The sequence below is a fragment of the Melopsittacus undulatus genome, chromosome 4 (assembly GCF_012275295.1).
Source record: "Melopsittacus undulatus isolate bMelUnd1 chromosome 4, bMelUnd1.mat.Z, whole genome shotgun sequence".
Taxonomy (NCBI): Eukaryota; Metazoa; Chordata; class Aves; order Psittaciformes; family Psittaculidae; genus Melopsittacus; species Melopsittacus undulatus.
In genome coordinates, this window is record NC_047530.1 from 27,757,699 (window position 1) to 27,782,633 (window position 24,935).

Genomic DNA, 24,935 nt, shown 5'->3' on the forward strand with positions numbered 1-24,935 from the left:
CTAGTGAGAAATGTGCTCCTCATATTTCCTCATATTTACCAAACTGTATTTGAGCAGGTGATGTGGAGTATTTGATGTCTTTGAAACCCACACCTGACTTACCTCATGGTAACTTGTTTGCTTTGATGTACCTTGTAAAAGGCAATAATCCAGGAAGATAATGTCATTGTTAATTGAGAATAGGATGGACTTTGGCTCTATAATTTCATTACCAATGGAGAAAAGATTTGCCTTTTCAGGGCAGTTAGAATGGAATATTATGATTTTATTATGCCTGACATTTTAATTTATAATTTGCCTGAATTTATCAATGACATTGGATATTGTGTCCGTGGAAACTTTAAATATCCCATGTGCATTGTATCTTTACAGTTGCACTATATATTATTTATGCTAGCAAACTATTCATTATTTCTTACTACCAAGCTCATCATTACCATCTGCTCATCTAATGACTGTTTATTTTGTGACAGAATAATTTGAAAAGAAGATGAAGTATCTCTAGTGCCTGTGTTTACCCCTTGCTGTTCTTTGTGCTGTAACCCATTGCCACCATGAAGACATTTGCCATGCAGTCAACAACACTAATCTGAATGGTGGAACAGAAAATTTATTAATACGTAACTGTAACAAGAAAAGCTCTAACTACGCAGATTTTGTATTTAGATTTTACAAGCAGGCTATATCAAAAGAAGATGATAAATATATTTTCTTTTCTCCCATGAGCATCTCCACTGTTTTTGCCGTGCTGGCTGTTCGTGCTAAGTCAACCACCCTGTCCCAGATTTTTGAAGGCCTGGACTTTGATGATCTGACTGAGACTTGCATACATAATATACATGAAAGTTTTTATAGAGTTTTAGCAGTACTGAACTGTACTGATGCTAACATTACATTAAATATAGGGAATGCCCTCTTTACAGTTACTGGGTTTGAACCACAGGAGACATTTTTACAAAATACCAAACAATTTTATGAGGCAGATTTTTTTTCTGGCAATTTCTATAAACCAGAAGAAGCTAGGAAACATATCAACAAATATGTAGAGAAGCAGACCAAGGGAAGAATTCCTGGTTTAATTGGTCATCTTGATCCAAGTACTGTATTGGTCCTTGTAAACTACATTTATTTTAAAGGTAAAATATTTAACATAATATTCCAATAGATTATTTTGATGCAAAACAAAAATTGTAGGGAACTCATGACGATTTATTAGGAGAGTGACTCTTTAGGAAAGAGTTAAACTTTGCAGTATTTTCAAAGTGAAGAACTGATCTAGCCAAAGCAGAGTATCTGATTGTTGATAAATAATATTGATTACTCGATTTTGGCTCAGTTTGCCTGAAAGCTGTGGACAAACAAGTCTTCTCTAAAAGACTACCTCAAAGATAGGGATCCACTGCATGTAGTCTTGCTGGTCTGAGGACATAATGACTAGACATGTTTCAAATATCTCTGTGATGACTGTATGTGCCAGACAAACTTAGCAAACTGACATTCTTGCACTTACAGGGTCCCCAGTATTATGGTAGATTTACTAGGTAAACTGCATGAAAACTTGGGACACAGCCCTGCTTGAATGTTAGGATCCTTTATTCTGCTGATCAATTCCTCACCAGGCTGAGTGCAGTCAGCTTGCAAGGGGTACAGCCTGACAGGAAAGGCTTAACAAGATCCTGTTGCTGGATGTTTAAATGGTTGAATTTGTATAACATAAAAGATACAAGTGATGGAAACATATGGCTATAGTAGAAGCAGGACTCTCTCAATTGGTCCTCATCAACCTTTTGTATTTTTTCAGCAAGACAGGATATCTTTACATTAAATATGCTGAACATACTGCACAACTAAAATGCTTTATTGTTTTTTATGCAGGAGATTGAAATGATTTAGCAACCCTGCACTCCCATTAACAGCCCTCCAACATCCTACATTTAAGTTGGTCTGATTTATATCAGCCACTTTTTATGATCTTCATGCGTTTGAATCCAGCGTCTTCTCTTTTCATTCATTAGCTGCCTGGACAAAGTATTCTGATCCTTTGCGTACACATGAGGATGATTTTTTTGTGAGCACAAATGCATATGTTAGAGTCAACATGATGTAGCATGGCAATAACTATGACAGTTACTATGACAAGGATCTTTCTTGTGAGGTGGCAGAGCTGCCTTACTAGGGCACTGCATAAGCATTGCTTATTCTGCCTGATGATGGTAAGATGAAGCAAGTGGAAGATGCTTCTGTCCAAGGAAACTGTTAATGGGATAACAAATTTGTGACCAGGTAACTTTAGGTAGATGGGTTACTATATTTGAGGACACATCATTATTTTTAAGAGAAAGCATTAATTTGAGATTGCTTCCTCCTGAATGTAATGTCCTAATTTCATAAATAAAGGCTTTAACTGATTTCCAAGGCAAGTCAGAGCAGAGCACAATTGATAAGAAACTTTAAGCTTTCTGACCTGACAGAAGGGGACATGGCATTGTAACAGCTGCCTCAAGACTTGCTTGGCTATCTTTTGGCTGCCATATCTCTTCTTTCATGGTGATAACATAATTAATTTGCTTCACTGGGTCTTAGATTTTATCCTCCTTTTCCCTTCATTTAGCCTTTCCACAGTTGGTCTGCTTACTCTCTATAGCCCTCTAGCCACAACACTCTGATAGTTGTGTATATGGCACTGGAATGAAAGAATGAAATTAGTTTCTCTTTCAAAAATCAAAGACAGAATGTAGGTACAAGAGGAAGGCACAACTCTCTGGTTGCCAGAATAGCTCAGGGAGTACAAATGCTGCCATCAAACAAATTAGCAATCAAAAGAATGCTTTCAAGTGTCACTGTATTACATACTATCTAGCCGAGTACCTGAAACACAATGTTGCAATACTTTGCTGCTGTTTTGTTCTCTTTGCTCAACAGGAGATTACATCTGCAGTTACCAAAGATTTCTATTAGTGGGTCTTATGATCTTAAAAAGCTGTTCAAGGAAATGGGCATTACTGAAGTGTTCTCTGGTAACGCTGATCTGCCTGGAATTAGTAGCAGCCATAATCTTCAGGTTTCAGAAGTAAGTCCACAGAGATGGTGATGGGGCCATGGCTGGTTGCTCTGGATCTGGGGTTTTTAAAGACTTGCTTTCCCTCCCTGTCTTACTGAAGTTATAAGTAAAATTCACAAGGGCATATTGGGGCTTGCTTAGTAATTGTACTTTTACACAGAGAGGGCCTGCTTTTCCACCTTTATATTATTTAATATTGTTATTAAAAGGCTGGATACTGAGTACATGAAAAAGCTGGGCAAGATCTTAATTTTTTTCTTGGCACTGGAATATGGTTGTTTACATGAGATTGTGTCAAGTAAATTATATATGAGGAGTATATAATGATATTTGTATTGATTAATACCTATTTTTTTAATATTCTCAGAGTTCCCAGGAAACTTCCATTTTGTAGTAGCAGAATTTCACTATGTCACTTTAAGTTATGATTAAGTTAATGTGGCAAAGATGACAAATACTGCCTCTGTATCAGCATTTAAATAGTGATCTTCCATTAATGTCATTGGAATAACAGATAAATGAACTGTTATTATTCCCCTCTATTCAGCACTGGTGAGGCTGCATTTACAGTGTGTCTAGTTTTGGTTTTGTTCCTCCCCATTCAGTCCTGACATGGAAAACACTCCTGTTGCGGGCTGCTGGAGACTGCCTATCTCCAAACTATACAAGAAAGTTTGGTCCACTAGATTTTAGCACTTTTCTCCTAAATAATCCATAAGAAGCGAGTTTATCTTCACCTCCTGCTTGCTGTCTCATAAATACACCACAACGTTTGCTTCTTTTTCTTGCAGGCAGTTCACAAGACCCTGTAGGAAGTTGATGAGGCTGGAACTGAGGCTGCAGGAGCAACAGCTGTAATCCTTACCAGAGTTCTCCATCCTTCTGTTACCATCAAGTTCAACAGGCCCCTCTTTATCTTGATTTCTGACAAAGAAACCCACACCACACTTTTCCTGGGGAAAATTGTTGCTCCTACTAAGAAGTGATTGCTGAATTATTTGCCATACTGCTATTTGGCATGAGTTATAATGGCGACAGGGTTTGCGCACGCAGGCTAGTTAGTGCTGCTAACTACTCTGATTGAGGGATATTCAGAAGTAAATGAGGGATTCCCTTACCCCTTATGTTTTCCTTATCAAATTGAAAAGGAAAAAAAATGAAAAAAACCCCAACTGTCAGTTTTTAAATGCAACCTTTTCCAACCCTAACTATTCTATGATTCTATGAATGTATTTTCCATATTTTCATTGGAGAACATTTTTTTTGTAAAGTCTGCTTGTTATTTTTACAAGCAGTTTTGCCCAAATTGCTTTCAAATTTTGGTTATTCACCAAGAGCTTTATCCCAGACAGTAATAAGTCCCTTGCAATTCTAGTAGGTCTTTTCCAGGATTTGCTGATGATCAGTATTCATCTGAGCTGGTCCCTTCAGAGTACTTTATTCCTTTCATGGCTCTTTGCTGCTTAAGCTGTTATTATTTACTCTTAACAAACCTGTTCTTTCTCACATGTTCCAATCCTTTGCCTAGAACATCTTGAAAAACATTGACAAAAAAGAGAAAATTCCTTAGACAATAGACTTGCTCTGCTGTAGCAGTCACTGTCTTTTTGCTGTTCACAGGGTCAGCAAAAGACTTTGAGAGACAGTGACATTAAGCATAAACTGCCAAAGAATTGTGAGATCATGTCACCCATGAATTATTGCCATACCTGATGAATAAAATAAGCATTGTTATTTATATCCACCACTTAAGGACTGACTCCAATCTTTTTCTGTAATTCTATATATCTTTTTAAATCAATAAAAACTTTAATTCAGTCTTATTAACATAACAGGACATCTGTAAAATATGTTTCAAAGATAGTTAAATCGGTTTAAATTTTCTCATACGGAGATGGTGATTCTTTGCATGCCATCCTTTTGTGCCTACTTGGGTAAAACCTTTTTTTCAAGAGATACATAAACCTCTCTTGCTGATGTGGGTTTGAAGATCACCCACTCTTACTGCACTGGAGCACTGGGGCACACTGCTCAGCCTTGCTGAACTTTATTGTGCAAATTCTGTCTCAAGAAGAGGCTGACTCCTGCTTTGACAGTTGCTTTGCCACTGCACTGCTTTGACTTGTGCCATTGCATATTGATCCTCGACGAGTTTTTTTGCAAGTGGGGTTTAGTCCCCATGTCTGGGAAGATGATGCTGCTGAATGTACATTGCTAATTTCTACAGTGATCCTGGCAATTTGCAATGAGCACTGCAAAAGTGATGCAAGCCCCAAATCAAGAAACAAGCTCCCCATCCCTGATATCTCTCTGTCTCTCTGACCTTTCACACTTGGTCCACCATGTACAGATGTGCTTTACTGAGACCCATCAGTACTTGTAGCATAGGTTTGTTTTACAGGGGGTGTGCTTCTGACTCAAGAGGACTCAGAGGCTACTGCTTTGTAATGAGTCCCTTTGCTCCAAGCAGCAAGAACTCAGTGGAAGCCCTGAGGTATTGCTTCTGTAGAGGCAAGATACCATCACTCAGTGCACTGGGAGATTCCACACCTTTGTGCAAAGCAGTGGCTTTTACAGAGTTGAGATCAATGATAACTTGCTGTGGTGTGAGGCAGCCTGCTCTGCTGTGGTTGTACAAACTCAACAAAAGCTGTGAATGGCTCCATCGAGATTGCATCCTGATAAATTTGTGCAGTACTGATTAGAAGGTAGCATGGTGAGATTTTTATCAGAGTGTGGTGGCAGAAAAACAGGTTCTTGGCCTGTTGCTAAAGGGAAAGAGGTTAAGAAAAATCTTACAGTTGCTAGGACAGAGTAAATGCTTTGGGAAATAACACATGGAGCAACTTCCTGCCCAATCTACCTCCTAGGCCTTTGCTTTAGAAAGTGGAGTCAAGGAACTGCAGGAGGAGAGCTGCACTGGGAGTTTCACACTAGAGTGTGAGGAGTGACTGCTTCTGATAAAAGTATCAAACACGGCATCTCTGAATGCTGGATAGGTTTTGGAGGTATCTACCAAGACATGGGGTATCACCACAGTTGTCCTCCATTTGAGCAACCTCACACCCCCCACCGACAGATTTGCCTGAGCTATGGCAGGGACCTGCAGAGGAAAGATGGATCATCCCTAATCTCTCTGGAAGGAGAGGATGTGGGAAGGACAGGAAATAAATTAGCCTTGTGCCATACATAGGTGAAAGGCATAAAAATGCCTACAGCTTACAGTATAGAGATCCATAGAGCCTGCAGGCTGAACATAGCTAGCTGATGCTACTCCCAGCATAGTCCTGATAATATTCTTTAGAAACTGGACAATTCTGCAAAGATTTTGTGAGAAGAAAGGATATTTTGTTTTGATTCCAAAAAAAATCTAATTGTGTTGGTCTGCCTTGCATCATTTGTTCCTGTTGCTTCTGCCTGTCTCAATGTGTGATAGGGAACACTCTTCTTCGTGCTATCTAGTTGTATCAATGGTAGAGAAGGAAAGGAAGGATTATGATAGACATCAGCAAAAAATTTCATTTAGGTACTGTGTATTCATCCTATCTTTGGTAAATACGTGTTGTTTACATGTCTTTCATTCATCTTTAGGTTATTTTGTTAACACACTTTAATCTTCTACTACAATAAAATCAGACCTGATTAGAACAACTTAATCCCACATGTGCATTCTCTCAGTCCATGGGACAGCTGGATCCAAACTAGCCCTAAAAGATACTTAGAGCTTCTGTATACCCTGCTAAGTATTGTCCACCTCGCTTTCCTGCAGTGACAGTAAGCAGAAGGCAATAATGCAGCTTACAATGCCATATGTGTCCCACTATTACAAATGTCCACAAATATCATGACCTGCTGGGGGCCATAACCCAACATGCTTACAGGCAGCTGTTAGGAAAAGAACTTATGTAAAGAGGGCATATTTCAGCTCAGAACCCCTGTGAGGGAAAATGGACACACTGGACTGCATCCCTGAAAGTCAGCCTAGCTGTGCCCTAGCAGAGCCAAGTGCCAGGCTTTTCCTGGCAGCCTCTGAGCCATGTGAAAGACAGTAAGGTTGTTCTATCTGGCCTCTCTCATGGTCCACTGGGACACTGCTTGCCAATGCGATATCTTTTGTCAGTAAAGCTCTGTTTGGTTTGCGTCATGACAGGGTCCATGCAATTTGTTGTCACAAGCCAGGAAGCAGTGGGATTGCAGGGCTAATGCAGTACGTGTCCAATCAATTTCACCTTTCATCAGTAAGGAAAGGATTTGACTATATGCCAAAAGTCACAATGTAATCAAATAATCACAGGAACACCAGATGCTCACATAAGCCATGCTATTCTGATGCTACCAGTATTTTAGACTTTCTTATTTTCAGCTATGAATTTTCAGCCTCCACCCTGGTATCTGGAGAACTTGCTCATGAATAGGCACAGCCTTCTACCCACAGCTTTGTCATTTGTTCAGTCCTTGATTGCTTCTACTATTTCAAGGAAAGAGGAATTCGTCCAGATGGAAGCCAACCCTATTCTGTTTCAGTAAAATCAGTACAACAGCAGACTCTTCCCCCTCTATTGACTCTCATTTCAAGCAGAGAATCACTAAGCTCTTAAAAATCAGATGATTCTGAGAGTTCCTGGCAGGGTGCTTTTTGCCTGTGGATTCTGAGAACCGGTAGTACCTGTATGGTATCTACAAAGCGATCTCAGTGCCTCACAACCCAGGTCATTTTTGACATGAGTCTAAGCAGCTTTTGAAGGTATTAAAAATCTCATTGCAGTATTACTCCCTACTCCAGAATTCAAGTCTTGTCTCCAAAGTAAAGAGGAACTAGGGTTTCCATCAGAAAAAAGTGCAAGAGAAACACGAACATTTTAAAATACAAATGTTTCCCCAAAACCTAAGTATTCACTGTGGTGGGAACTAGAATGAGTGCAAATTCTCAAGAAGGTAGGGAGCATAAAGACCACCATGGGCTATGTATCTCCATGTCCTGCAATACATCCTCCAAATCTTATCCATCCATCTAATATTCCTTGTTGAGTAGTGCACTGCTGTTCTTACCCATATGGGGTTGCTTTGATTAGATTTTAACTAAGCACATGTATGGTATCATCCATTCCTTGTAAACTGTTAGATAGCAAAGACTCATACGGTAATAGTCATTTATGTTCCCAGTCCCATGTATAACAGAGAACTCATTTTTAAATAACTTGGTAATTGTGCTTTCCTCACACTAACAGTTTTAAAGAAAATTGCAATTAATTCTTTTCATGTAAATGTCCATGAGCATGATTAATGTCCATTACACAAACTCAGCTCAGCATTGATGTTGCTACAGATGACTTTACTAGCTTCTTGCAAAAGAGAATTTCATGACAAAAATAATTTTAGTTTAATCCTATCCCTGCAGATGAATTAATTACAAGAAAATTAGCCTGATTTACACAAATGAGTCTTCTCTTATTTTTGATTGCATTCAGTTTCTTTTCATAAGACATCTGGAAACAGAATACTATGATTTAATACTTAACAAGAAGGTATCCTTTGTGGTCAGAAAACTTCTGCTAACAGCAATGTGATGCTTATATGGAAGGTCTGAAGAGGACTTGTGCAAATATCTTATTAAGGAGAAGTTGCTATATTGTTTACTATGTCTCATGTAGGAAACACAGACCACATGGAAGATGTGGTCCTCTGCTGAAGGAAAATATTTGAAAGGAAAAAACCAACACAGAGTAAGATAATTCACTAAGTGTTGCAGTCATCATAGGGACTTTGGTTGCAGCTAGGAAAGAATCTCAGAGCAAGAGAAAACATCTGTGTGCAGGGAAGGTGAAAGATGTAATGAAAAGCGGGTCCTAAAATGCATATGAATGCAAAAGTGGGCATACGCCTAGCCTTCATGTTGTTCACATAGATGCAGATACCTTAGCCATCAAAAAAACTGTATCATTCCTCACGCATTCAAGGAACAGATACTGAAATGTGCAACTTGAATTTATTTTCTGTTCTTGTACCTTCTAAGTCCGAGCTATATCCCTCTGGTAAAACTTACAAGTTAAAGTCTAAGACGTTTTGGGCCTCAGTTGCCCCAGCCATAGTTTATTAATACCTCATGCCCATGCCTGTCATTGTGCTGTGTGTTATAGTCTTCATGTATTCATAGTTGTGGCAAGGGTGAGAAGAGTCATCAAATAGAAATAAATATGCTCCAGCACTTCTAGCTGTTTCTAGGCTGTCATGATGGGACAGATGGTGCAGCAATCATAACAGAAAGCTTGTGTAGTTACAGCCTAGATACTGAAGTGTCCATAGATGCATTATACTGTTAGTCATTGACAGAAATAGGATTGTGCTGACCTGCCAGAATATGAGCTTCAAAGGCTAAGGGCAACCAAACATTCTCTTTTTTTGCCTCCATTGAAATAGGAAGGAGAATTAAACCATCCTGGGGACCTGTCAGAATCCTCAGCATCCCAAAGGTTTACAGTGTCAAAATCTTGTTTGAGAAAATGGATACAAGCAATGGAATTGTATCATAAATTTAATTACATTTAATATATTCATTCAGCTACCTTCTGCTTCTTCACTGTAGCAAGCAATATTAATCTATTAAATAACAACAAATGATAATACTTAGCAAATTTTAGCCCTAATACTTTCTATCTAGCTTTGGGAACAAAATACTTTGCAATTCTCAACTATCTGTATAAGGGATTTTCTTTGTGCCTGTTTAAGGCCATGTCTGCAACAGGAAGATAATGTAAGGCATCAATTTACATTTAAATAGTAATACCAAGCGTTTTCTCTGTGTAGGTAACTTCATTTTAAAATGAGAACTTTTATTCTTCAGTGAACTTGTCACTCTAGAAGTTATTTGCATAAGAAGATGCACCAAGAGATAAAAAGTCTGTAGAGCAAATTCTGCTAGTTAAATGTTATTGTTTCAGTATACCAGTTATGAGTAGTAAGATCCTTGCAAGAAGCAAAGATTTTAGTGTGTTTCTGTTACACACTGTTTTCTGCAGGTAGAACTGTAAGTATGGAGCCTCAAATTATAGGGATTATGAGAAAAGGAGCCCTGTGCCACCATCTTCTGGTAAAATAAAGGAATGGACATGACAAATTCTGTCTTGTTTTGAAACCAGCAAGTACAATAGCTTTCTGGTTTGCTGTTACTGTGTTAGTGGGTATTTCAATTTTCATGTTAAGTTTTAGCGGCAGGTTTTGTGAAATGGTGTACTTGAAAGGGTTTGGTGTTATGGTAGGTCATTCTTATACAGATCAACTCAGGATTGCGGAAGGAGGCAAATTAAATCTTAGAAGTTATTGCATAAGAAAAAAAAACCCAAATCAGAAAAGAACATTGTGCCCCTGTCTAAATGCCTGGATCACTCAAGGTGGATTCAAGTATGTAATTTTTTTCCTATAACAGAAAGGATAAATGAGAACTGGAAAAATCTTTACAACCAGGTGGTAAGGTTAATCAAGGTCTGGAACAGCTCACAGATCTTCAGCCTGAAGTAGAGGCAACTTAGAAGGCATAAAGAAGGCAAAAATTATTTGTGACATAGACTGAGTGAATGGAGACAACAGTCACTATTCCAACATCTAATGCCAGAGCTACAAAACATCACACTAAGCATGTAAGGGTCATGTTTGAAGCCAATTAAAAGAGGCGAGTCTGCTCACAGCAGATGGTGTACGTGGAGGAGAACACTGCAACCTCACAGGTGTACCAGCTCAGAACTTGTTCCTCATGTGTTCCTGACACGCATACATTCCAGATGATCAATAAGGCATTTTTCAAAGGCATATCTTCACTCACAATGCAGCCTATAAACTGTAAATTTGCTGGGTAGACACTCAATATTTTGTTTTCCTATTTCATTTTGTGTCTGTTACATATTTCACAGGAGTAATCAATGTTAAGGAGCTCTTTTTTCTGGGAACCCAGATCATTGATGGAGTGAGGAAGGGCAAGACCTGGGTATGAAGGCAGGGTGTTTGGTTAGGGGCAGATGGGACAGTGGGAAGAGTCTGAAAATGGAAACTTACAGAAGAGAATAAAGGGGCTCCACCAACCTATGTGCATCTTTCAGTGGAGTGTAGATGCTTTCTTTTTTTTTTTTTTTTTTTTACACAGTGAAGAAGGGATTGAGTTTTGTGTTTACAAAGCTGTGAAGATGATGGAGGATAAGGAATTTGTACTTGCTCTTCATGCTTCTCCTCCTTGTGCTTCCACTGCAAGGCAGACCTGGGCTGAGACTACTTTCTGGGGAAAGTATTTAGTCCCAAGGTGACTGAATAAAAGTTCTTGAGTTCTCAACCACCTCTTGCGCTTCCAGCCTCAAGCTTTTCTTACTAAGGGAAGATGTGAGCTAATAAAATAGGAAAGGTCAGAAAAAACTTTGTTTATCCAGGTACAACGGAGACACTCCCTACCATGGGCTGCAGAAAGCAATGTGTTGTGTCCTTCTTCAATTACAGAGGCAATGACCCAAGATAAATCTAACCTATAAACAGGTGCCTTCTGCCTTAGAAATGTATTTCTGCATGGGTAAAGCTAAAGGTTAGTGCTATCTATCCATAACTGTAGCTTTTGTACTGAGTGTAAAGCAGTGGATATTTAGGTAAGCTGCATTTCTTTTGTAAGCAAAACACATTCAGTCCAAAGCATACAATGAACAACAGGTCAAAGATGCATTATTTCATCATTTTCCAGTTCTGTAATTCATTGCCTACATTTTCAAAACCCTCTCCAAAGTGCTTCTGCAGGATTCTAGTTTAAGGCTTAAAGACTCTCACTCAGAATCAGGCAATAATTTAAGTTTGAAGGACTGCTGAGTTGCTCTGTTCAGTATCAAGTACGTATGGAGGTATAGCCTGTCTGCTTTACCAAAGTAGATTCTAGATTGAAATGCTTCCCAGTCACTCTTACTTCATCTAAGTAATGATTTTTACATCCCATGTTTTTATACAGCCTTGCAGGATTTGCTAACTGAATATTCACCCAGATCAATTTTATCATAGCTCTTCAGTAGATTTTATCATGTAACTACAATAAAGCTTGGACTCAGGAGTGTTATGCTTTTAGAAATGGATTTTAAAATTTTTCTCCTCCAATGATACCTATTAATGAATGACACAGATCCTCAACTTAAATATATGGTCATCTGGAACATCCAGTCTGGTTATAAAATGTTATGAAATAGTTGTAATATTTACAGAACCTATTCTTCATTTGTCCTGTATTGCTAAATCACTCCACTGAGTGTTGGACTGTCTACAAGCTCACCTGAAGAGGATACACAAGAAAAACTAAAGGTGGTAAAAATGGAGATACATCATTATTAAAAGAAAACCTATAATAAATTGGTGTGTTTTTTTTTTTTTCTCAAGAAAATGTAAGGATGATGAAAAGATTCATGGTAGCTAATGAGAAATGAAGTTCCATGAACTATGAAAACTTAGAAAGTATGACTCATATAACCTCAAGCACAAAGAAAATAAAGCAACCAACTTGGTTTCCAAAGGAAACAACATCACATTTTCATGTCTGTAGCCACTTGCCTTCTCTTAGTTACCTCCCATAACATGGCAGCTTATTGGCAAATTTCAGTCACACTTAGCAGTGATAGAAGACTGAAAAGCCGTTCTGCTACACTGTGAAAATTGGTGAAATACAACTTTGTGATCCCTGTTGTGGGGAAGGCAGGCAGGACTCAGCTGCTTGAAATTTCATTGCAGCAGGCAATGAGCACATGTCAGAGAGACTAAACCCCTGCCCTAGCTTTAGCCCTGGCCCCAATCCTGCTATCCTGCCTGGTTGGAGTCATCCTGGAGGCTGGGGAGTAAAACTGTGGTTATTGTGGTTAGGAAAGCCATAAATCCTTAGTAAACTAGGCTTTGTTAACTCCACTTTTTACAGAACACTTTGTTTTGTATTGTCTGTACCAGAGTGCAGTGAGTGCTGCCATGTTTCGTCTGAGTCACTTTTAGTTTTTTGGGTTTTTTTTTATTAAGAGTACCATTTGTGTGTGGGGGAAGTTAATGAATGTGTACTATGAAAATTTCATGTGTTGAAGATAGGACAGTTTGCTTGTAAGGGAGCAAAACACTAAACCATCAGATTTCAAGATCAGGTAGAGCAGGAGTTTTTACCTCATCACAACTTGCTGGAAGGAGTCTATGTTTAACTAAAAATAGCATAATGATAAAATAGTGATAACTAATGGCGTATTTTTTTCCAATCAGCGATTCTCTGAAAGAGTTGACATCACTCAGCCAGGATATTTACAGCCTGATCAACTTATTTCGTTGCTTCACTTTTAATGTCCTTTTTTTTTTTTGCTTTTCATTTACATTTGAAAGTGATTTTTCAACAAAATTTTTGTAAGTAAACTTAAAATATGTTCACATCACTTCATATCAGGATGTAAAAAAGCTATTTTTTTTTAGCTTTTAGCAAAAAGTGTTTTAAAACAATAGCATATACAATCTAGTAACGATACGATTCTTCAGAGCTCTTAAAAAGTCTTTTGAAGTTATTGTTACATTATCAAAACATCATAATTAATTAGAGATAACATTTCTTCAGGTTCTTTTCAGTTCAAATCATAATGCTTTAATTATTGCCACAGGTCCTGATTTAGCACAGATAATGATTATCTTTAGCGGAACTACTCACACACTGCTCATATGACTAGAACTAATAACACTTGCACATCTTGTGCAATCAGGTATCATATTCAAAAGCAATTCCTAGGGCCTTTGTTTCTTATTCTACTTGAATTGTCCTCAGAGGAAAGCCTGTTTCCTACCTCACAGGCTTTTGCATGCGTTATTAGATTAACACATTAGACTAGTTGATCTTTACCCAGGATCCTGAATACCTGTAGGGATGTGCTTATATACATAAATGTCTTTTGCAAGTAGAGGAATATGCACACAATTATTCATACACAATTATCTGCACATCTCGCCTAAGTAGTTTTTATATCTTACTTGATTTTTTTAAGCAGAAAATACTCAGAAGGAAAGCTGGGAATTGCCTTTCCCTTTATTTTCTCATCAGTCTCTTGCAGCATGAATGAATTCTTCTGCCAAGTGGATGATTTGGGTCTGATTCTCTCAGGCAGAACAGTTTGTAAGACTTGAGGGTCTTGTATCCAGATCAAGTGATACAGTGCTCCAGTCACTTGGTCAGTAAACAAAAGATTAGTACTGCTGCATTTGAAAGGAAAATGGTGTGTCCTGCCTTGACAAATGTGTCCTTACTGCTTGACTATTCAGCCATATGAGACAACCATGGGACAATAACCTTGCTTTGAGCCTGAGGGGAAGAAGGCACAGTTCCCTTTCCAGTATTGCCTTCAGACTCCTAAATGCAGGTCCCCATCAGCGTGCTCTCATTCTGAGGTGTTGAACATCTCATGTGGGACATTTTGAAACCTGACCTAGCTTGGGGCTCCTGCTCATGAGTCAGATGCTTGGGCGCTTTCAGAGAGGGGCATGCGTGTCACTTAGGACGCTGCTTTTTCCTATGTATTACTATAGTTCTCCCTTTTGTCAGAGTCCCCCACCTATATTAATACTTTTTTTCTGAGAAGACTGTGAAATTCTTCACCAACACAGTCCAAAACAAATTAGTATCTTCACAATTCACATTGTATTCTTTTTGAAGTTTGCATTTGATAAGAACATATGCCAGATGACATTCTCCTGTGTATGGTTTAGCAGTAACTAACAAATCTACTCTTTCACAGACACCCCCTTGTCATGGGGAAAGAGCTTGAGTGCCCTTGTGAGGTTGAGAGCTATGCTGGTGGTAGCATATGCCTCCAGTATGGTCTCCCATGCCAGACAGGTCTCAACTGAAGGGTCAGAAAAAGTGTGTCCATGGGCAGCATGGGCTCACTAGCCTTTGGGAAAGCATCCTAGGAGAAGGACAACTCTAACTTCAAACCCGGGCAGATGGAGCTCGTTTAGCTCTGTAAGGCCATCCATCTAAGAGAAGGACACTAACCAAACCTATGACCTGAGGACCTTGCTGTCACTGTCCAAGTTCGCTAGTTCCTGGCAGATAAACCTCAGGTGTTCATGCATGCTGTGCCTCACCTAAAAAATCCACTGCACAGGCCCAAAGAGTTTACTCACACTTGCAAAGCCCTGTAGTGACAGGCGAGGGACAAAAAGGCAGGTGATAAGGTGCACTGGAAGTCGCAGACCTGACTCTGCGTGCAGGCAGTTCAGGACTTCGGTTGCTCTACAATGTAGTTGTCTCCTTTGAGAACTCACTCAGAATTAGTCTCGAGGAGAGAAGACAGTATAGAAAGAATCATGCCAGCCTTTACCACCCAAGGAGACCTTTCACTGTGCTTTTTGCAACTGGATTTGCTTATCCCACATTGTCTTTTTTAGTCATCAGTACGCTTGTAGTAAGCGTGGGTAAAGCCCTTCCTAAATCTTCGTTTGTGAAGTCAAGCCATGATGATGAACAAATCTAACACATGAGCAGGCCATACCTACACTACAAAATCCTTCCAGATTACAATATATCTTGTGCACTTTTCCTCTACTTTTATATTAAAATAAAATTATCAAGATTTGTACATGAAGAATGAATTTCTTGAAGACAGATGAAGCAAAACCTGCATGAAGGAAAGCTTATCTGGATTCCCTGATGGAGAAATACAAGTTAAAATGGAAGCTAGAGTTAATGGAAAATAAGAAGTGTCTTCTAGGTTGCCCCTTGCTTTTGGCTATGATAGAGCTAATTTTCTTCATAGTGGCTACTGTGGGTCTGTGTTTTGGATTTATGCTGAAAACACAGATGATAATGCAGAGAAACACAGTTGATAATGCATTTTTCATTATTGCTGAGCACACAGAATCAAGGCCTTTTCTTCCTCTCACAGCACCCCTCCAGCAAGTGGGCTGGGGTGCACAAACAGTTTGGAGGAGACACAGCTGGGTCAGCTGACCACAGCTGACCCAAGGGATATTCCATATTATATGGTGTCATGCTTAGCATATAAAGCTGTGGGAACAAGAAAGGTGGCGACATTTGGAGTGATAGCATTTGTCTTCCCAAGTGACAGTTACACATGATGGAGCCCTGCTTTCCTGGAGATGGCTGAACACCTGCCTGCCCATGGGAAGTAGTGAATTAATTCCTTATTTTGCTTTGCTTGCACATGCAGCTCTTCCTTTACCTATTAAACTGTCTTTATCTCAACCCAGGAGTTTTCTCACTTTCACTCTTCTGATTCTCTTCCCACCTTGACTTGGGGGAGTGAATGAGCAGCTGTGTAGGGCTTGGTTGCCAGCTGGAGTTAAACCATAACAGTCCTTTGGAACTTACTGTTAACACAACCAGTTGGTGTCATTCTAGGAAAATGTATGCTAATTGTCAGTATTAAAAAAACAAAGTTTAACATTAGTGAGAAAGTATGCACCATTTTTCCAGAACACTGACATTTTTAATTAGTAGGGAATTTTTTGTTTATGCATTCTCTCCCTCTGATATCTTGGCAAAGTAGAAAACTATATTACAAAAGGAAACAAAACATAAAGCTGTAAAAGCAAGAAACCCCAGAAAACAGAAAAGAATAAGCATTTGTTCTCTAAAGTAAGGAAGGAATTATGTGCATTATCTTTTATATACCTTTTTTTTTTGGCACAATGGAACCCAGTAAAGGAAGTCCTCTTGATGGGTTAGCTACTTGCTGGGCATCACCGAATTGCTATCCTATGATGTCAAGCTGTAAGTCATAGTCCCATGATGCTCTCCAAGATATAGACTGCAATAAATGTTTTTGTTATTGCAAGCAACATAAAAAAATCCTGCTTTATATGGTTTTAGATAGCATAAAAGGTAGCTTGAAACAGTCCACCTTCCAGAATCTCTGAGGCTGATAAATATACTTTTGCTTGGAAAGCCAATAAAATAACAAGGATTAGTAAGTAAAGTAGAAAAAACTTTGATTCTCAGCAGAGGTTATGTATAGCTATGTTTTTCTTTAAAGGTAAGATATACCACAGCATTTCCAGCAGGGAAATACCAGAATTAATATTGTCCAGCCTTGCTGTAATAAAAATGCCTGTTATAATGGGAATAGGCATGACATGTATTGCCAGTGATTTAATGACACAGCTGTAGAGACAGGTCTCTTGTGTTTCTTCTGGCACTGAATATATTCTAATAGTTCATTTGTTTCTGTCCTCTGATAGCATCTGCCCTCCCTTTCCTTCTCATTGCCTTCTCCCAGCACTTACCCACCAGCTTTCATCCCCAGCTTCTATTCTTCCACTCTGTAAAATTGTTGCTTAATCCTCAGAGATGTATCCATTTCTTCTCTGCAGCTTTGATTATGTCAGGGGAGCATTTCCAGCAGGCCTTTCATACTCCCTGTCAGCTGTGGTGCCTTCCCAATGACTTTTTTCTTGATGGAAATTTAGGTATGGGTAAGCATTAACTTGCATACAGCCTATTGATCCTCCCTGAATAGATACCTGTGACACTTAACAGGATGCAATCTTCCAGGGACAGCTTTGTTTTGGTGCTCCAAGGATAAATGCAGTGGTAGAAGGAATGAATGCAAGGGGATATATGCTGGGTTTTCAGTTCCCATACAGATAATGAACTTGGACCATAGGTTGAAAATGCCTACGTTATTGCAACATTAGTATGAGCTAAGAACATCTGTGTTGCTATTTGTGTGCTTGTATGTATCTGCAATCAAAAAGGAATAATTCTTCAGGTGATTCCTCCGTTTATCTCCATTTTGCCTCACTGCTAATAAACAATCTGATCTCTAATGAAAATTTAGGATTATTGGTATAAGTTTACAGAGCTAGCTGAACTGTAAATACTCAAGTTCCTCGTTTTCATCTTGTACATCTTATTCACTGTTTTATAAGCTATAATATGCCAGTTGCCACATGCATTGTTGGCTACTTTTTGGCAGTTCACAATGCACATGAAGTTACTGGGCAACAGTTCAGTGATTTACAGATTATGGATACTATCCTTCCAAATCTGGTGGTTGCCATCAGCCTCCTGGGGTATTGTGGCAAAGTGGAATCAACAGGATGGAGACTGCATATTTCACACCAACATTATGGAAATGGCACTGTAACTTCTAGTTGAACAACAAAACCACCCAACATAATGGAGATGGGTCCTACAGGGGCAATGAGGAGCAGTCTGTCCATATATGATATTCAACTCTGAATATTCATTCAGTGATGCCAGAATGTCTTCTTTAGCACTTGCTGAAAGGTGTATATGCAGCCTTGCTTGTATGCTGCTGAGGTTCCTCTCAGTTGCTTATGATTCAGAAGACTAAACTGAGGACACAACACATTCACAGACCTCATGTCTCTCTTTGCAGTCAATCTCTGGAACTGACCAATGTAAATGTGGCCTCTTAGCAGTGGTGGTTGTGTATTTTCAAAAAAGTCACAGGAAAACCTCACCAATTCCCCAAACAGTCATGAGCAATGGCCAACAGCAGTGAGTGAACAGCTCTGTTGACTGGAAATTACCACTCATTAGAGTGGTAATGTCACATGATATTCTCTAAAGAAATCTAGACAATTCACTAATCACTTGCAGTTTGCTCCCCTCAAAATAAGACCTCAAACCAATAAAGTTGGTACCAAAAAGTTGTGACTGAGGTATAAAGTAGAAGCAGAAGGGCTTTCCAAATCCAAATCTTTTGAAATCCTGACAGAGAGGTTCCTATTCCAGAGGAGATACAGTCCCTGTTCTGCTCCTTTTCACCTGCAGCCCAACACCCAGAACTGTTACTTTGTGGCTGGGTTGGACAAACTGTTCAGAGTATCTAGTGTCATTGCTGCTTGTTGTGCATCCTCTCTGGCAATTTTTGTTTGAACTAATCAATGATTAACGGGGGTGCTTTGGTTAATCTTGTTCAATGGTACTGAACAGAAGGAACAGACAAGACCAGATGGACACAGCAAGATACTTTTTGTAACACTGTAAGTACCCTTTTAGTTTGCCCTTGGACTGTTTGCACATTATATGTGGGGGGAATTATGTTGCTGCCTGGAAAGGACACCTTTTTACCTGTAAACAAAGGTATATACTTTGCATGCAAAAAACCAAAACATGCCAAAAGCCAGCAAAAACTGGCTGTTAGTGAAGAAGATACTCCTCATAATTAAATAAAAATTTGTTTTGTGAACAATAAAGATGCCTATAGACTTTGCTACCACAGTGATCCAATATTCTATCTTTGAAGAAACAGCAAGTACTTTGAAATTTTGGTCCTAGAGAATATGACATGTGCTTATACCTCATTTTTTTGTTTAAAACACATTTCATTCTCTCGTTATTTAAGGAATTGAGGAAGACTAACAGGGCAGCAGTGGCCATCCTACAGTACCGAGTGCAAAACAATTTCCTCCACCTGCTCTGGGAAAAAGGTTATAATCTTCCAGTTATCTGCAAGTTTTTAAGAATTCAGTCCTACCCTATTTTTTAAAAGTCAATACAATCCAAAAGACTGCTTTTGAGAGAGTACTTGGTTATACAAGTAGTATATCAGGAGGCATATTCTTTTTGGGGATCACTGGCATGTATTAAGAATGTGAAATATAGAAGTGTGGGATTTTAGAGAACAGGTGTGTTCTGAGAGCCTCATTTTACTTGGCTGGACACAGAGAATGAATAAATTCATTTCCATGCCATATTTTCTATGTTTATCTGTTTTCCAGAAGCAGTTAGAAGGAAAATGAAGCCCATCTTCACCTTGTGTTTATTGCTGGCTGGTTTGTATACTGCTGCCCACTGTCACCAGCATCCTCACTATCCCAATAAGCAGGATGAACCTAAAGGGACTTATTACCCAGGATGCAGTTCTCATGGGAAAGGAGTTTATCCAGTTAAGAACAATACTTTTGGTAAACTAGTTTCCAGCAATGCTGACTTTGCATTCTTATTTTACAAGCTGATTGCATCCGAAGCAACTGATCAAAATATTTTCTTTTCACCCATAAGCATCTCTGCTTCCTTTGCAATGCTGGCACTCGGTGCTAAGTCAGCAACACTGACACAGATTCTGGAAGGACTTGCCTTTAACCTGGAAAACACTCAGGAGCAGGAAATACATGAAGGTTTTTGCCAGCTCCTCCACATGTTGAACCACCCAGACAGTGAACTCCAGCTGAGCCTGGGCAATGCACTTTTTATAGATGAGACACTAAAACCACTACAGGAGTTCCTGGATGATGTCAAAAGCTTTTATGAATCTGAAATCTTTTCTACTGACTTTAACAACTCCTCTGGTGCAAAGAATCAGATCAACAGTTATATTGAGGAAAAGACAAATGGGAAAATTGCTAAACTAGTGGAAAATCTTGATCCTTTCACCACAATGGTTCTTGTTAACTACGTCTTCTTTAAAGGTAAGAACTATCAAAGGGTGTGAAAGTTGCAACTTAGATGCTTGCTGCTTATTGTAGGGAATGAAAACAAGAGAAAGAGACTGTAGATTAAACATTTTAAATGGAGGAAAACAAGTTCAGTATCTGGAAAATACCACATATTGCTATAAACTCATGTATATTCTTTGTCACTATAAATGTCTCCTCACCTGGCTGAGTGGTTTTGGGTTATTTTTTAACAATTATCTTTGTTGAGCTTAGTAAATTCTTCAATGTTTTATAGACTCATGTTCTATTGAAAGATGATGTTTTCAATATTATTCTTTTGCAACTGTCTTTAAACACGTGAAATAGAGCTGCATTGTTGTAACACCTGTGGATGCAGTAGCTTGAAAAAGATATTTGCTCTAATCAAAGGAAGGCTGTGGGACTAGATCCCATTTTATTCACCATGACCACTCCTCTTTGTATTCCACTGAATTATTTTTCTTTTTGCCCTAAGCCCAGTGGGAGAAACCCTTCAGTACTTCATATACAAAACAGGAGGACTTTTTTGTGGATCAGGAGACATCTGTAAAAGTTGACATGATGTATCGAAAGGGTTACTACAGAACTTACTTTGATGAAGAACTGTCCTGTTGGCTGGTTCAGATACCTTACAATGGAAATGCTGCAGCATTATTTGTTTTGCCTGACAAAGGAAAGATGAAGCAAGTGGAAGATGCTCTCTTGAAAAGGACTGTATCTAAATGGGGAAAGTTCCTTCGAAACAAGTAAGTGTTTTTTGCTGAAAGGTGACCATATTATAGATTAGTAGAGTTTATCTCACCAAGACAAAACATCAAAGGCCACTCTGGACACTTAATGGCACCTCGCTATGCAGGACTTCTTTCTTAGTATGAAAGTTACAAAGAACTGTGGCTAGCCAACAAATAGGGCATTGAGCTTGTGATCCACCTAGAGTTAAGTTCCTGGCTCAACCAAAAGCTGCTTAGCACCAGAACGAAGATAGCAGACCATTGTTTCATGATGGCATTTCGAAACTATAATGGAGTAGCTATTGGGTGTTTGGGTGTTGAGACCATTATAGGTAAAAGCAAAAATTTTCCTCATTCACCATTACTGCAGCTACACCTGTGGTGGCCCCAGCCCTGTTGTATATTCAAACAGCCTTAGGACAATTAGTTATGATTTCTCGAAAAACCCTGCTCCCTGCTTGCCACAGAGTTGGTACAGTTGTGTGGTGTTCACCCCACTGTGGAGGCAGAGGATAACACAGGCTCATTCTGCTCCAACCCTCCACATTAGATAGCTAACCTGACCAGAAGTGCTACCTGAACCCTGAAAGCAGACTTTCAACATTTAGAAAACTAAATGTGAAGTGTCATTATACTGAAGTAATTGAGGAGTGTTAATTAGATGATGATTTGTCCCTGTTTGTGGTATTTTTTACAGGAAAATACATCTGCACATTCCAAAACTTTGTATTTCTGGTACCTATGATGTGAAAAGTATAGTCAAACAAGTGGGGATGATTGATCTGTTCACTGAACAAGCTGATCTGTCAGGGATTACTGAGGAGCCTGGACTAATGGTTGCAAAAGTAAGTCAGCACATGAAACACAGGGACCACAGGATTTGTCTGTTCCAAAGAACCTGACATTAATATCCCATGAAAAGCTTATCCCTGTCTCTCTGAAGCATCACTCAGCCATCAACAGCTGCTAGACTAGAGGCAAAGCATTCCCTATATTCCCTAAATCTGAGGCCAAACATGCTTGCAAGGCTGTATGTACATGGTTAGAGAACAAGGAAGAAGGCATATATATATATAAAATACATATATATAAATTATATATATGTATTATATATATATAATATATATAATATATATATAATAGTATATATAAACTGTTCTTTTATCTACTAAACAAAATTATCCAAAGCTAGGACATTAGCTTTGGTAAAATTTCCCCTAATTCTGCATACAAAGGGCAAAAGGCTGTTATTCCTGCCATTCTAGTACTTTCAGAAAAGTTGTTTCTTTCAGCTAGATGGTAGGGTAAATTCACAATAATACATAAAGCTGCCAGAGGCAAAACTAACCCTAGGCTAAATTACCAGGTTTCTTTGCTACCAGAGCTTCTTGCCAACAGTCATCTTGATTGCTCTTCGGCTGTCTGCTGTTTGAGGGTTACTCTCTGCACATGCAGCAAAGGAGGCTAGCAGGAATAGTCCGATATATGATTGCATTGCAGTGGAAGGGGGAGTGTCTGGTGATGAACTTCACAGAGGTTCGTGCTTCTGGGTCTTGCTCCAGGCAGGGCTCCCTTTGGTGAGAGCAGGGAGGGTGGCAGCCTGCTCTTTTCTTGCCAGGTTGTCATATGGAGGTTGTTTGGCTTCGTGTCTTTGCAGGTGATCCACAAAGCCATACTGAATGTTCATGAAAATGGCACTGAAGCAGCTGGAGCCACGGTTAAGGAGATTACCTGGAGATCTGGTGATTTTCCTCATCCACCTCGAATCAGATTCAACAGGCCTTTTCTCCTGGCAATTCTGGATAAATACACCCACACCATCCTTTTCATGGGAAAAATCGTAAACCCTCTGAAAAATGACTGATCCACCAGAGAATGTGTACTTATACACGTTGCTGACTAAATCCATGCGATCCAGCAAAACACCTGTGCATGCATGCCATTATGTAGTAGTGCTCATCTTTCACCCATTATCCTTATATACATTATTAAAAAACAAGCCCTATTTTCCTTGTCCAAAAGTCACTGGTATTCCCACCTTTCTGTAGCTGGGGATAGCTTGTAGTGTCAGATAATTTTTCACCAGTTTTGTAAGAAGCTCTTCCTGACATTCTCCTGTGGGTTGTTTGAGATGGCTTAAAGCCTCTGGATAATGTAACTACTGCTGTATACTCACAGTGTGTGTACTGGAAAGCAGGAAAAGGGAATAAAGGAAAAGGAGGTGTAAGGTATAAATCCTGTCCATTTAATACTCTAACCTTGATGGCTAGCTTTAAATACAGAGTCCCTTAAAATTGGAGTGTATTTCCATTAATTTATTTGGTTTTTAACCAAGTATGGTGTGAAGCTGCAGGATCAGTGACTGGGACACTGGAAGATACACCAATGTAAAGGGCTGATGAGTGCAGCTGGTTTAGCTTGCCTTCCTTTATCTTCTTCAGAGGAAGCCCTCCTCATGAAGACAAGAAGTTTGGTTTTGCTTTACAAATAACATTTATTCTACTAAGCAAGGAAGCCATAACAGCAAAAAGACTGTTTTATCCTGTTAATACAGCTATTATTGCCTATGCCCTGAGATAAGTTATGGTAGAGCAGTACATAGCATAACAACAGTTTCCTTATTATGGATATATTGTCACTGTCATTTCTCTTTTCTCCTACTGGTGCCATGTTTACTATTAAACTTTCCAGCCAGACATGTCAGACTGAAGTGGAAAAGAGTAGGAATAAAAGATTATAACCCTTGAGAGTTTGTATTTCTTCAGTAGGAAGAGTAGAGCTTTCCTAGAGACTGTTAACATGTTTTAAACTATCATAGAGATACATAGGAAATACAGGTAATGTCTGAGAAGTCAACTTCTTAAACGGTAGGAGTGGATTACTGTTATGGAGTAAAATCATACTGTGAATTGATGTTTGAATCTTTTCACTTTTAAGGTTTCTTGAGTTTAACTTATTGCTATTGTGTTGTTTTATGGTGAGACAACTGAGAGGATGTTAACACACCAGCTACACTAGATAGTTGTACAGTTGTGAAAAGAAATACAAATCAATCAGTAAATTTTTTTCTTTAATTTTTTAAATCAACATCTTTAGCATGTCTTAGTAAAATATAGAAAGCCAATGAAAGTTCTTAAGTTACAGATTGATTAAAACTTTTGCAGCAGAATCTCAAACTGGCAGAGAAAAAATAAAATATAAATGGCAAATTTCTAGACTTTAGTCTCTTAAAATATCTGTGAAAAATATAACTTGAAAGTTATGTTGAATGTTTCTGAAATATAATTATTTTGATTAGTTTGGGTATCTTTACTTTCTTTGAAATTAAGTTATTGATAACAACATTAGTAAATTATAACTGTAAGTCTAGCAATAAGGAACATAAGAACCTTTTTATATCAAACTTCCAGCCATGTAACACTTGACATTCACTCTCAAAACCCTCATAAAAATCATGTAGATTATTAACAAAAGTTTCTTACTCATAATCGTGTTTAGTCTGCTCAATATTTAGTAACAAACAGTTGGCTTCATACCTCTACACATAGTGCATATGTGCAATTAGTGCAATATGGATAAACAGATTTTACAGAAAATCATTCAAAAACCCTTGGCGAATCTCAGGGCTAATTCAGGACAATGTGCCGAAGTCCAGCTTTGCAATGACAAACAACTCTTTAGGCAAATACCAAAAGACTGTGCTTGCTGTACTG

At 38.8% G+C, this 24,935-nt stretch overlaps 1 protein-coding gene and 1 pseudogene across 1 annotated transcript; both read left to right on the forward strand.

The window, feature by feature from the left end:
* Nucleotides 1–490: 490 nt before the first annotated feature.
* On the forward strand, nucleotides 491–4,069 carry LOC101876896 (alpha-1-antiproteinase 2-like; annotated as a pseudogene).
* A 15,704-nt stretch (nucleotides 4,070–19,773) lies between these two features.
* LOC101876729 (alpha-1-antitrypsin-like) lies at nucleotides 19,774–23,086 on the forward strand (the record flags this gene model as incomplete). Its single annotated transcript, XM_005149524.4, has 4 exons — nucleotides 19,774–20,485; nucleotides 20,967–21,237; nucleotides 21,920–22,067; nucleotides 22,880–23,086. Coding segments are annotated over 4 exons (1,338 nt in total), but the record flags the coding sequence as incomplete, so codon positions are not given.
* Between the last annotated feature and the right edge of the window lie 1,849 nt (nucleotides 23,087–24,935).